The sequence below is a fragment of the Dryobates pubescens genome, chromosome 16 (genome assembly GCF_014839835.1).
Source record: "Dryobates pubescens isolate bDryPub1 chromosome 16, bDryPub1.pri, whole genome shotgun sequence".
NCBI classification, from domain to species: Eukaryota; Metazoa; Chordata; class Aves; order Piciformes; family Picidae; genus Dryobates; species Dryobates pubescens.
This window is the reverse complement of record NC_071627.1, coordinates 3824778-3837765: the sequence shown is the minus strand read 5'-3', so window position 1 is coordinate 3837765 and position 12988 is coordinate 3824778. Positions and strand designations below refer to the sequence as shown.

Sequence of the window (12988 nt, the reverse complement as noted above, 5' to 3'; positions counted from 1 at the left end):
TGTGTGTGTGTGTGTGGTTTTTGTTTTGTCTCGTCTCCCTCCTCAGCCTTCTCCATGCAGGTTCCGTCTGCGGGGCGCTCAAGGTCTGGAAGGTGCTTTAGAGAGGGTCCGGGTCGGGTTTGGGCACGGTGTGCGCCAGGCTGCCGCGCCCGCCCTCGCCGTGGGCGCTGTGCCTGCGGCAGGCGTAGTGAGTCCGGCCCTCGCCCGGCCGGTGCGGCGGCGACTCCGTGTGTGCCGCCTCAGTGTTCTGAGCGCCGAGGAACGGGGTGCTCTCGGCCACCAGCTCCTCGTCAGACTCGCTGTAAGAGGCGCTGCTGAAGGAGAAGGAGTCCCGCACGGCTCTGGCCCTGTGGGGGATGTGCCCGTTCAGTTTGGACTTTTTCCACCGCCTGTTGCTGCTGGCTGTTTTCTTTGGCTGCTCTAGCGCGGTGACATACTCCTGCGTCGTCTCGTACTCGTCGTCCTCCGTGATGCGGAAGGGGCTGGAGGGCAGGCTGCCCATGCTGTCGTTCAGGTAGGTCTTCCTTTGGTAGTAGCTGTCGTAGCGCTGCGCATCCTGGCAGGGGAGCTGGTAGCGCCGCAGGAGGGGCTGCTGTTCCTCCACGCGGAAGCTGATGGGGGCCGCCGGCGGCAGGGACACGGCGTGCGCCGAGTTGGGAGAGGTGATCTCGAAGGTGGGCACCTGCGTGGCCATCGAGTAGTGGAAGTCGACGGGCGACAGGCGTGCTGGGGTGGTCAGCGCCGACACGTACCTGCAGACAGAGACACCTCCTGTGGACACGGCGCCACCCCGCAGCCTCCAGCTGCGCCTTCGCGCGGCCCCATGCCCGCCGCAGCCACCCCCAAGGCCTCCAGAGCACCTGGTGCTGCAGCTCAGCATCTCCTGGGGAACCAGGGGGAGGGACTCTGCACCACTGTGCTCAGGCTCCAGCAGGTGCCTGTGCACCATGCACCATGTACCCCAGGACTGCCTCTCTTCAAGGAACTGGGAGAGCAATCCCACCCTGCAGTCTCTCTCAGCAGGCTAAGTCAAGACTCTCCTGCCTGCCAGCTGCATGCCAGCTGCTTTCTCTTCCCTCCAGACTTGTCTGGCTTATCTCTGAGGAAGGTGCCCAAAACACCTTCACAGTGCTCAGGCAACAGGTGGGGAAAGCCTGGGAATGGCTTCCTCTGACTCAGCAAGAATCTTGGGTCTCAAAAGGCACCTCTTGCTTTCTTCTACTGAAGTGACAACACCAGGGTGGCAGCTCAGACCTGGCCTAGGCCCTCTCCAAACAGCCCTTCCTCTGGCATCAGCCCTTGCTAAGGAGCAGATCTGGCTTCCTCTCAACACCTAACTGGTGTCTCCACTCCTTTCAGGCTGCCCAGGCTCCCTTGGCTCATCCGCTGCCTTTTCACCTGCATGAGAGGTGGCTGCACAAGCTGGGTCGGCCCGCCTGTGTGGGCTGGGGACAGCAACTAGAGAGCAGGAGGTGCTGCCTTTCTTTCTGTGTCTCCATCCCCACTCTTTTGAAGTGTAACTGCCCCAAAACGGGCACATGGGCACCCAGGGTCACCCATGGTTGCCCACAATGGGCTGGAGCCAGGGCAGAGGTGTCCTTCTCCACCATGAGGAACCAGATCCAAGAAGAGGCCAACTGTTGCTGCCTGGCACTGGCTGGTGGCATTTCAGGACTGCAGTCGTGCTCCTCAGAAGAGGTCATGCAAAGCCCTGTCTGCAGGCTTTGCCCACATACACCACCCCACCACTTCACTGAGGACTCACATCTCTTCCCCTTATGCCTGGGGGCCAGACTCTCTTTGAGCTGCCAGCGCAACCAGCTGCCCAGGATGTGCTCCCAGACAGTTGTTGCTCACCACTTGCTGACTGCAGCCAGGTACTTTCTGCTCCTCTCCTCCCTGTGCCCCACATCCATGTTCCCACTCAGCAAGGAGGGCACAGTGCTTGCTGCTCCCCCTGCAAGGGTGGCCTCCTGGGGTAGCAGCTTGCTCTGGTAGGACTGGAGCTGGTGTCCCTCCAGTGCTACCAGGCTGTGGGGCCGGGCAGAGGGACAGGCTTTTGATGCCAGGCAGTGCCCAGGTGGCCAAGAAGGCAAATGGCATCCTGGCCTGCATCAGAAATAGTGTGGCCAGCAGGAGCAGGGAAGTCATTGTGCCCTGTGCTCAGCACTGGTTAGGCCACACCTTGAGTCCAGTTCTGGGCTCCTCAATTTAAGAAGAACGCTGAGACTCTTGAAGGTGTCCAGAGAAGGGCAACAAAGCTGGGGAGGGGTCTGGAGCACAGCCCTGGGAGGAGAGGCTGAGGGAGCTGGGGTTGCTTAGCCTGGAGAAGAGGAGGCTCAGGGGAGACCTTCTTGCTGTCTACAACTCCCTGAAGGGAGGTTGTAGCCAGGAGGGGGTTGGTCTCTTCTCGCAGGCAATCAGCACCAGAACAAGAGGACACAGTCTTAAGCTGTGCCAGGGCAGGTTTAGGTTGGATGTTAGGAAGAAGTTCTTTATAGAAAGATTAATTTGCCATTGGAATGTGCTGCCCAGGGAGGTGGTGGAGTCACCGTCCATGGAGGTGTTCAAGGGGGGATTGGACGTGGCACTTGAGGCCATGGTTTAGTTAGTCATGAGGTGCTGGGTGACAGGTTGGACTTGATGATCTTTGAGGTCTTTTCCAACCTTAGTGATTCTATGCTCCTATGATTCTGACCTCTCGCTGTGGGGTGAGTCCCGCAGGGAGTCCACGGAGTCGCGGTACTGCGTGGTTGGCCTCCGCGAGTCCTCGATGCAGAAGGCAGCCCCGCGGCGCGCCCGCGCCTCCACGCAGGCCGGGCTGTTGCATTTGCTGGTTCCCACCGAGGACAGCATTATCCCAGACTGGGAGTCTGAAGTCAGGCTCTCTGTCCGCTCCAAGCTCCAGGTGTGGCTTTCGTGTCTGTGGAGCAAACCCCACAGGGACAGTCAGCGAGGAGGCCCCACCGAGGTTCGTTGCAGAGAGCTGCGTGCAGGCACAGTTCACACTCTGCTCTGGTGACCCCTTGCTCTCTCTCACATGAGGATACAACTGGCCAGGCATGCCCAGCTTCACAGCCCTGCCTTTGGTCTGCCTCTCCTTGCTCCCTCTTGGAGATAACGGCGAGAAGGTAAAGGAAGGCAAAGCTGGGGATTTATCACACCACATCCTGATGGCCATGGCCAGGACAGGACAGCAGCTGGACTTGTGCTTGCAAGGTGCTCCAGGCCCTGGTCATGCCAAGGCGAATCCGCAAAGGATCTGCAAGTGTGCCACCTGTGCTGACAAGCCACAGCCCCTTCAGAAATGCTGCCAGAAAGGAGCCAGAAAAAGCCCACTCAGAGTTACTTTGTCATCAGCAGAGAAAGCTGATCAAAGACACAACTGGATGCTCACTTTCCACTGCTTTACAAAGGGGTTTGGCAGCAAAACACTCAAGGTGCTAGACAAAAAAAACGATGATATATTAGGTAGACCTTGATGAGGAGCTCCAACTGCTCTAGCCTTGTCCACCCAGGACTCACCAGGGACACACAGGTCCCTGCACACACCAAGGGCCCACCAGTGCCATGGCTAGCTGGCTGACTTCTCTCCACAGAGCCATTAGAGCAACAACTCTGAACTCCCAACCTGCACCAGCAGAGAAGTCTGAGTGGGGTTTTGCAGAGGCTTCCCAAGAGCTTCTTCATTTTGATGGCTCCAGGCACATGCTGGGCTGCAGCCACCACACTCATTTATAACTTCAAAGGGTGCCCTCATTACAGGCACTGAGTGAGTGAAATGGAGCCTGATTATGGCAGGAGTTTGCCTCTGGCATGACTTCAAGAAACACCTGCTTGCTGCACTTGACTCAGAGAGATGAGGTGGCAGGTAGCCAGCACCAGAGGCAGTGCAAGGTAGGTGCCTCCTCGCAGCTGTCCTGTGCTAATGACGCCCTTCAGACACACCTTTGTGTCTTCAGGAGGCGCCCAGAGATGGCCCCAGGATCCCAGCACTTTGAAGTGAGTGTGGAAAGCCAGCAAGCTTCAGCTCTGCAGGAGCAGGAGCCCCTGTGCTCCTGGCTCAAGCTTGCACACACCTGGCTGGGGTGGGAACCACCCTGTCTGGCTCACCAGGGGCAGGGCTTCCCTGCACAAAGGAAGTAATTTCCAGCCCAGCAAGTCATTCTGGGCTCCCCCTCTGCTTGTTGGAGTCTGAGGAGGAATTCACCTGAAAACCCAAGTTCCATATCTGATTCACTGAACACCAGGAACACTTCCTCATCCCTAGGAATGCCTGAACCCTGCAGAGTCCTGCCAGGAGCCATCTCTGAGCTTCAGATGAAAGGATTCCTTGCATCCTGGACAAATGGAGGCAAACACATGGGGCTAATGAAGGCAATCAGCCTTTAGTTTGGTAAAGTCAATGCAAACCAGTAGCAGCAGGCTGCAGGTATGGGGCCCTGCACCTCACAGTCACTTTTCAAGACAAGGGCTCTTCCAGGGAAGCACCATCACCTACTGGGTGCTGTCCTAAGGAAGCACCATCACCTACTGGGTGTCTCCTAGGGAAGCACCATCACCTACTGGGTGCTGTCCTAAGGAAGCACCATCACCTACTGGGTGTTCTCCTAGGGAAGCACCATCACCTACTGGGTGCTGTCCTAAGGAAGCACCATCACCTACTGGGTGTTCTCCTAGGGAAGCACCATCACCTACTGGGTGCTGTCCTAAGGAAGCACCATCACCTACTGGGTGTTCTCCTAGGGAAGCACCATCGCCTACTGGGTGCTGTCCTAAGGAAGCATCATCACTTGCTGGAAGGACAAGGAAGGAAGGAAGAACCTCAATATCCAAATTCAAACCTGCACAGGGCTTCTCTACAACACTTAAAGGACTTTTCTGGACAGTGTGATAACAGAGAAGCTCCATCTGCAGTTTAAATGCTCTTCCTAAAACCGTGGAGAGAGCTTCACCTTGCCAGCCATGCTGCTCTTGCCCCCAGTGGCTGTTGTGAAATGTAAAAGGAGAAGGTGCCTCACCCTGTGCAGCAAGAATTATTGCTGCTTGCCTGCTAGCCTCAGTTTTCCTCTGAGTGAGAGAGGTGCCACCATCTCAGAAGCTGAGACTTTAACAGAGCTTTCTGGACAAATTTCACAGGTGTGGGTTTGTTTGGGTTTTGTCCCTGGTGAGAAAGTTTGATTCCGAAGCCAGAGACAACTTCAAGAAAGTGGCTAAAACATTTAGTGGCATTTTGTGTACTTTGCCTTCTCCAGGTGTGAGAGACTAACTCTTGTCTCTCTTGATGTGACTCAACAAAGATAAAATCGCCTTTGCTGCTGGCCCAGACAATAGCTGATGTGTATTGGGCAGACGCCACTGGAACGACTCGCTGGAAGGTGCATAGATAAAGGTTGCTCACCAGGCTGCAGCTGTCCTGGAAATAATGAGCAGAGGCCACTGCTATCCATACTCTCTGGAATATGCATATTCACCACCTGGACTCGTACCTAAAAACTGTATAAAAGATCTGAGCAACTACTGGCTTGGGAGAAGGAAAACACAGGAGAAGGAAGAGACCAGGGCAATGCTGCTCTGAAGAAAAACAGAGAGCATACCAGGAGAGGAAAATGACAGAGACATCACCAGGTAGCCTGGAAGCAGCAGACCAAGAGGAACCCTCTCTCTGTGTCCTAAGTTCCACCTGCTACAACTCATGGAGCTGAAGAGGCTGCTCAGAGGACAGCACAGCCAACAAGGACAACATCTCCATGCCAAAGCTGCAGCAGCATTCCTGCACAGACTCAAACTGTCTTGGGGGGCAAGTGGGGCGGCAATATAATCCCTTTCCTTTTCTCTCTCCCTCTTCTCTGTCTCACTCTCTGTTTTCTCTCTCCTTCTGATCCATCCACTTTATTCTGTTAATAAATAGCCTCGCTGTTGATATAGCACTCACCAGAACACAAGCCCTATGATGAGAGGCTGAGGGAGCTGGGGTTGCTTAGCCTGGAGAAGAGGAGGCTCAGGGGAGACCTTCTTGCTGTCTACAACTCCCTGAAGGGAGGTTGTAGCCAGGTGGGGGTTGGTCTCTTCTTGCAGGCAACCAGCACCAGAACAAGAAGACACAGTCTCAAGCTGCACCAGGGGAGGTTTAGGCTGGATGTTAGAAGGAAGTTCTTCCCAGAAAGAGAGATTGGCCTTGGAATGTGCTGCCCAGGGAGGTGGTGGAGTCACCATCACTGGAGGTGTTTAGGAAGAGTCTGGATGGGGAGCTTGGTGCCATGGTTTAGTTGATTAGATGGTGTTGGATGATAGGTTGGACATGATGATCTCAAAGGTCTCTTCCAACCTGGCCTATTCTATTCTATTCTATTCTATTCTATTCTATTCTATTCTATTCTATTTCAATCCATTCCAATCCATTCCATTCCACTCTGTTGTCATTTGTGCCTCTAATTTCATAACACAGGAATATTCAAAAGAACTGAGTCTCTTTCCCTCTCTGGACTGAGACACCAGGACAAACCCATCCTAAAGATATAAAGCACGGAATAGACAACCTGTGTGTGCTTTGTGAGTTATTGCAGGTGGTGCCAAAGCCTTTCCTAGATGCCTCCTCCTGCTGGTGTCTGTGCAGAGCACGAGGCCACAACTTCATTTCTTCCCTGAGCTCCCAGTGCTGGGATGGCCTGCGTGCCACTGGGGTGCCAGGCATCAAGGGAAGACAAGAGAGGGAGGGGATGGGAAAACCTGCTGGCTTTGGGGCTCACAGGGTCCCCCTGCAGAGAGCAGGAGAAGGCTGGGAGGGGGGTGGCATACGTCACCTTTGGCTGGACGTCGGAGTGGCTGTGGAGCAGTGGTGGGACGGGGAGCAGGAGTGGCTGCCCGAGAAGGTTGTCTCTGTTTCCCTCCGGATGACGTGCTCGGTGGCAGAAACATTCTTGGAGATGTACTGCAACACATGGAGAGCCACACAGGTCAGCACCATGCTGCCACCAGCCCTGCCACCGCCACGCCACCTGGCTCAGCTTCTTGCTCAAGTCTGTTAGTGTTGTGCTCCTCTCACACACGCACAGGGCAAGGAGCTGGGGCTCTCTAGTTTGCAGAAGAGGAGGCTGAGGGCAGACCTTGTGGCTCTACAACTCCCTGAAAGGAGCTGTGGAGAGGTTGGTGCTGGTCTCTCCTCACAGGGCATTAGCTATAGAACAAGAGGGAATGGCCTCAAGCTGCAGCAGGGCAGGTTTAGACTGGACAGTAGGAAACATTTTTCACAGCCAGAGTGGTCAGACACTGGCAGAGGCTGCTCAGGGAGGTGGGGGAGTCACCAGCCCTGGGGGTGCTTGAAGGTCGTTCAGATGTGGTGCCTGGGGACAGGGTTTAGGGGTGAGCTTTGTAGGACAGGGGAAGTGCTTGGACTTGGGGGCCCCAGGGGTCTTTGCCAACCTGAGTGATTCTGTGGTTCTGTGATAGACAGCCACACCCAATCCCTGGTGTAAAGCAGGGACTGGGCAGGGAAGGGCAACGAGGCTGGGGAGAGGCCTCGAGCACAGCCCTGTGAGGAGAGGCTGAGGGAGCTGGGGTTGCTTAGCCTGGAGAAGAGGCGGCTCAGGGGAGACCTTATTGCTGTCTACAACTACCTGAAGGGTGATGGTAGCCAGGAGGGGGTTGGTCTCTTCTTGCAGGCAACCAGCACCAGAACAAGAGGACACAGTCTCAAGCTGTGCCAGGGGAAGTTTAGGCTGGAGGTGTGAAAGTTCTTCCCAGAGAGAGTTGTTAGCCTTTGGGATGGGCTTGGGTGCCGAGGGAGGTGGTGGAGTCACCGTCCCTGGAAGTGTTCAAGAGGGGATTGGACATGGCACTTGGTGCCATGGTTTGGTCATGAGGTCTGTGGTGACAGGTTGGACTTGGTGATCTTTGAGGTCTCTTCCAACCTTGGTGATTCTGTGTGACTCTGTGTGTGTGAGATGGAGGCAGAAGGTCTTACATCAGCCATTTGGATTTCCTCAGGATCCAGGCGGGGGTGGCTGGGCCCATTGGCCAGGCTCCTGTTCTGGTGGGCAGGGCACATGTTCTGCCGTAGGTGGTTGTGCATTTGTTTCCTCTGCTTCCTTCAAAACAGAAAGGGAAAAACCTGTTGGGAAGGCTTCCCTGCTGGGGCCCTCTCCCCACAGAGACATCTCGACACAGGTGGTGGAGCAGGCAAGTCTCAGGCACCCTCTCTGGGTCAGTGGTGCTTGTGGGGAGCTGCAGGCAGGCAGAAGTGAGGCATCCAACATTTGCCACCTCCTGCTGCTGCTTTTCAACAATAATGAAAAAAAGAGGAACATCTCTTGCCAGGGGCAACTTGGGAAGCTGGGCCCAGGGTCCCCTTTTGCAAGGCAAGGCTCAGCACAGTATAGTGGAGCTAGGGGCACCATGGTGCTGGGAGTGCAAGAGAAAAGCGGGAGAATGGGCAACAGGGCCTGGCCTGGCCTTGGCAGTAAGGCACTTGACCTATCCTGCATTAAGAACCAAGTGGCAAAGCCTACCCATGCCCCTGGCAGGGCATCCACTCCACAGGACACTCTTATGTCCAGGCAGGGAAGCCTAACCATAAATGAAGTCCCCAAGCCTCTTCTTCCATCTAGATTGCTCTGAAAGTCCCTGGAAGGTACAGGGCTGAGCCCAGAGCTCCTGCACTTCAGTCCAGTGTGCTTCTGCTGTCAGGAGATGAGCTGCTGGCTCGGGGAGCAGCTTTCACCAGTAACAGCATCACCTGGGTAGGCAAAACAATGCTGAGTCAAGGGGTGAGCAAAAGTTCCCAGGAAAATACCCTGCTGAGCCACAGCCTGGCTTCACTGGCCTCCCCCAGGAGACACTCTGGGGAATATCACAGCACAGCGTCTCCTTAAAGCAGCATTTGGGTGGTGCGTGTGAAAGGGTGAAGCAGTACCACAGCTAGTCAGGTTGTGCCTGTCACCAGCCATACTCACTTGGTTTTACAGTAAGCTACCACACAGACGATGCCCACCACAAGCAAGGCAACACAGATTCCTGTGATGGTTAAAACTCTCTTCTGGTACAGCTCTTCTGCTTCTGCAAATGGAGAGAGAGAGGGCAGTCAGCAGTGGGCTCCAGCACCAGGGCTGCATCTGGCTGCACAGGGACCAGCACTGTGTGTGGGTGAGGTGAAGAGGGCTCAGGCAGACCTCCTACCAATCCACTGCCCGTATCTTAACAGCTGCCCCAAACCTGAGACCAGCTGGCCCAACCTTACTCACCCCTCAAGAGCCCTTCACTCCTCTTTTCTCTGCTGCTCTGCCCTCTCTCACTCAGCAGTTCAGGCTCCTCACTCTCCTCTCCCCGCAGCGTGCCTTGGTGACTGCCTCAGAAAGCCTCACGACTCTCCCCTCCCTTCAGCAGGTTCCCCCTGGATGGCAACTTCTGGCCTAGCAGGGAAGCCCCCAAGCAGCCCCACTCACCATGTACACACGCAGCCTGTGATGCTCTCATCACAGGCTCTCTGCTCTGATGAGCTCAGGATGCCTTTTCCTTGCAGCGGCTGCATGCCCTGGAGCTCGCTGGTGTGCTATAGAAACCACCCAGCAACAGGCCCCAAAGCATGCAGGTGCTGAAAGGGACATCCTAAAACAGTCACAAAGCAGGATGAGGATGGAGAAGTGACAGCACAGTAGACAAAGGAAAGGGAGTGGAGTAATTAAGATGCAGTAACCAGTTACAGTTGTGGATTTTTAATGAACTCTTAGGAAGGAATTAATTCCATAGCACTCTGAGTCACACAGAATCCAAGCAGCAAGCTGCTGCCCCCCTCAGACACCACCCTTGGTCGTGGACCACCCTTCAAAGCAGAAAAGTCAGCCACTTGCCTCACCCCCAGGCCATGCTGGAGGTGAGGGGATTCATTCACATTAATCAAAGCTCCAAGGACAACGTCCCTTGCAGTGCAGCTGCGTTGCACCTAGGCAGCACTGCAAGGATACATCTTCCCCTGTGGCTGCACCAGAGTAGATCCTTTCCCACAACACCCAGCCCTCTGCACTGAGCTCATCAGCTTGGTTCTCCAGATGGTGGCTGAGAGCAGGATTCACTGCACAGCTGTCAGCGTCTACTGATGGTGTTCTCGTGCCCCCGTGCTAGGTGTTGAAGTTACTGTGGTCTGTGCCTGCTTTAATATTCACTGGAAGAGTTTTTCATCCTGATTAGGCAATCAAACTGCTGCCATGGTTGCAGTGTTCAGCATGGCTCCCCATGCCAGGCTACACACCTTCAGCAGAGTGTGTGACACCCCCAGTGCTACCAAACAAAAGGAGAAGAGGGCTGCTCCCAGAGCCCCCTGGGACTGGGCTTCAGCAGAAAAAGCAAGGGGGAAGCAATGCAACACTGCAGATCACTGAATTCAGAGCAGTTCCAGTTTGCTACTCTAGGAAAGAAAAATCATTTTTGAAAAAACAAAACAGTGTCAGAGAAATTGTTTCTCTGACTTCTAAAATGGGAATGAAGAAAGATTTGCTCAGCAAGAGCTGAGCACAACAGCCCTGCCATGAGGATGCAGAACGTCGTCAGCAGAGCTGGGTTTGTGCCTGTGCTGCAAAGCCACAGCTTGCAGAAATCCATTTCCACCCCTGCTGGTTGCACTCTAGCCTTTGGCTTCCTGAGGTGCTCAGGGGGAGCTGCCAGGAAGGCAATGTCCCACCCAGCACCAGAGAGCCTCTCCCAGCCCCCATCCCCAAGGTGGTGTGGCCAGGGGCTGGCTTGGGCTCGGGGTGGCTGTGGGGCAGCAGTTTCCCCAGCTGGCTTGCACCTCCTCAGAGCCAGTGCCTGCATAGCTGGGACCTGCTCACAGAGTGGAGTTTGGCTGCTGGCTGCTCTTAAGCAAAACTTTCACGACAGGGAACCAGGTGGGGTTGGCAAGGGCAAAGAACTCACCCTGGGTGAAACACCTCCTCCAGTGCTGCTCTTCCCTTCCACGGACACCCTTTCCCAGGCACCAGCAACCATGGCAGAGAAGTTTTCTTGCTCCTGCACACCCCTGGGACCTGGATTCCAGCTCTTTCTTTCAGACAGGAGTGTCAGAGATGTGTGTCAGAATCAGGAAGCCCAGCTAGGATCGTGTCCTGGTTATGGCTGGCACCAGGCAACAACTTTGCTGCTACCCAGCAAAAAAACTGCTTTGACCAAAAAAATCAGAGGCTGGGCAGGGGGTTCAGCTTCCACCATGGACCCACACATCAAGCAAATTCTTTCAAAGGACCTTCCCTAGCTACGTTTTTTCCCCTACAAAGCCTTTTTTTCCCCACCCAAGCAAACCTCATTTGCTTTGAGTGACAGAGAAGGCAGAAAGAACAAAGCCAACAAACCTGTGCTTTGGGGTTGACTTTTTTAACCTTCCACCTCCATGGCAAAACTTCCCACCCAAGGCTCAGATCAAAGCCTCCTTCTGGTGGGAGCATGGGATTCTGACTCTGGGGTGTCTGCCTGCCCTGAACCTTCTCCTGCATTGCATGAGGAGTGTTTTGATTTTACCAGAAATGTAGGTTTAGCCCCTGCCTCCAAGTGACAGCTCTGCTGAGTGAAGCAGTGAGGTGTGAGGCTGTTTCTGCTGCACAATTAAAAATGAAATGACCCACCGATAGCAGTTCAGCTTGCTTCCTAGCAGCATCAGTTCAGCTTAGTTCCTATCATCAATTCAATTCAGCTTGGCTCCTATAATTTCAATTCAGCTTGACTCCTATTATCAATTGAATTCAGCTGGTTCCTATCATCAATTCAATTTGACTTGACTCCTATCATCAATTGAATTCAGCTTGGTTCCTATTATCATCAGTTCAGCTTGGTTCCTATCATCAGTTCAATTCAGCTTGGTTCCTATCATCATCAGTTCAGCTTGGTTCATATCATCAATTCAATTCAGCTTGACCCCTATTATCAATTCAATTCAGCTTGGTTCCTATCATCAATTCAATTTGACTTGACTCCAATTATCAATTCAATTCAGCCTGGGTCCTATCATCAATTCAGTTCAGCTTGGCTCCTATCATCAATTGAATTCAGCTTGGTTCCTATCATCAGTTCAATTCAGCTTGGTTCCTATCATCAATTCAATTTGTCTTGACTCCTATTATCCATTCAGTTCAGCTTGGTTCCTATCATCAGTTGAACTCAGCTTGGCTCCTATTATCAATTGAATTCAGCTCGGTTCCTATCATCATCCATTCAGCTTGGCTCCTATCATCTCCTTCAGGCTGCTGCTTGCTAACAGAGTGTCTTGCTGTAGCACAAACCCATCCCCAGAGTGAGAGGAAGAAGAGAGTGCACACTGCAGTGCTGTCTCTGAGCAGGGAAGGTCACTGAGCAAGGCTTGTCCATTTGTGTCTCTATGCTCTACAAACATCAGGTCTTCAGCAGCAGCATCGTCACTCTACAGCAGCAAACACCATGAACAAACCATGTGGTGCCACACAGAGTCCAGCCATGGGGCCACAGCCAGGGGGTCACAGCAACGCATGGGAGTGAGAGATGGATGGGAGAGAAGAGACGACGGCAGGCTGGGAGCAGGATGTGTGCGGTTCTGTGATGACATTGAGAATGGATGAGGAAAAGGACAAAAGGTCAACAAAAAAGGGATGTCAAAAATCCTCAGTTTGGAAGCTTTTGGAAGTGTATTGGCATTAGCAGCACCACTTTCTCTGCCACACCTGACCACAACCTGCGGGGGCTTGCACACATGCCAGGGCTGGAGGTGGGCACGGCACTGGTGGTGGATTGGACATGCAAAAAAAAGGGGAGAAAAGTTTCTCCAGCTTCAGCTAGTGCATGTCCCTCCACCTCAGGTACCCAAAAAGACAGCTTAGGATCCCAAAGTGACAGACTGGTGTCACAATACCTCTAGCAAAGGGATCTGACGTGTATTCATGGGGGGGGGGGGGGGGTCTACTCTGGCTGACATTGCTGGGGTAGCATTTTCAAGTGATAAAGATTTCTTTCAAGTGATAAACATTCCTTTGCTCTC

At 53.9% G+C, this 12988-nt stretch overlaps 1 protein-coding gene across 3 annotated transcripts in view; it reads right to left on the bottom strand.

Annotated features, from left to right (window-relative positions):
• NRG2 (neuregulin 2) overlaps window positions 1–12988 on the bottom strand; it is a 221623-nt gene continuing 208635 nt past the window's right edge. For all 3 annotated transcript variants that reach the window (XM_054168206.1, XM_054168207.1, XM_054168205.1), the window contains 5 exons: window positions 8952–9054; window positions 7964–8087; window positions 6804–6931; window positions 2699–2923; window positions 1–752 (listed from right to left, as the gene is read on the bottom strand). In XM_054168206.1, the coding sequence (XP_054024181.1) occupies window positions 98–752; window positions 2699–2923; window positions 6804–6931; window positions 7964–8087; window positions 8952–9054 (1235 nt within the window). In that variant the 3' untranslated portion in view covers window positions 1–97. The remainder of the gene's footprint in view (window positions 753–2698; window positions 2924–6803; window positions 6932–7963; window positions 8088–8951; window positions 9055–12988) is intronic.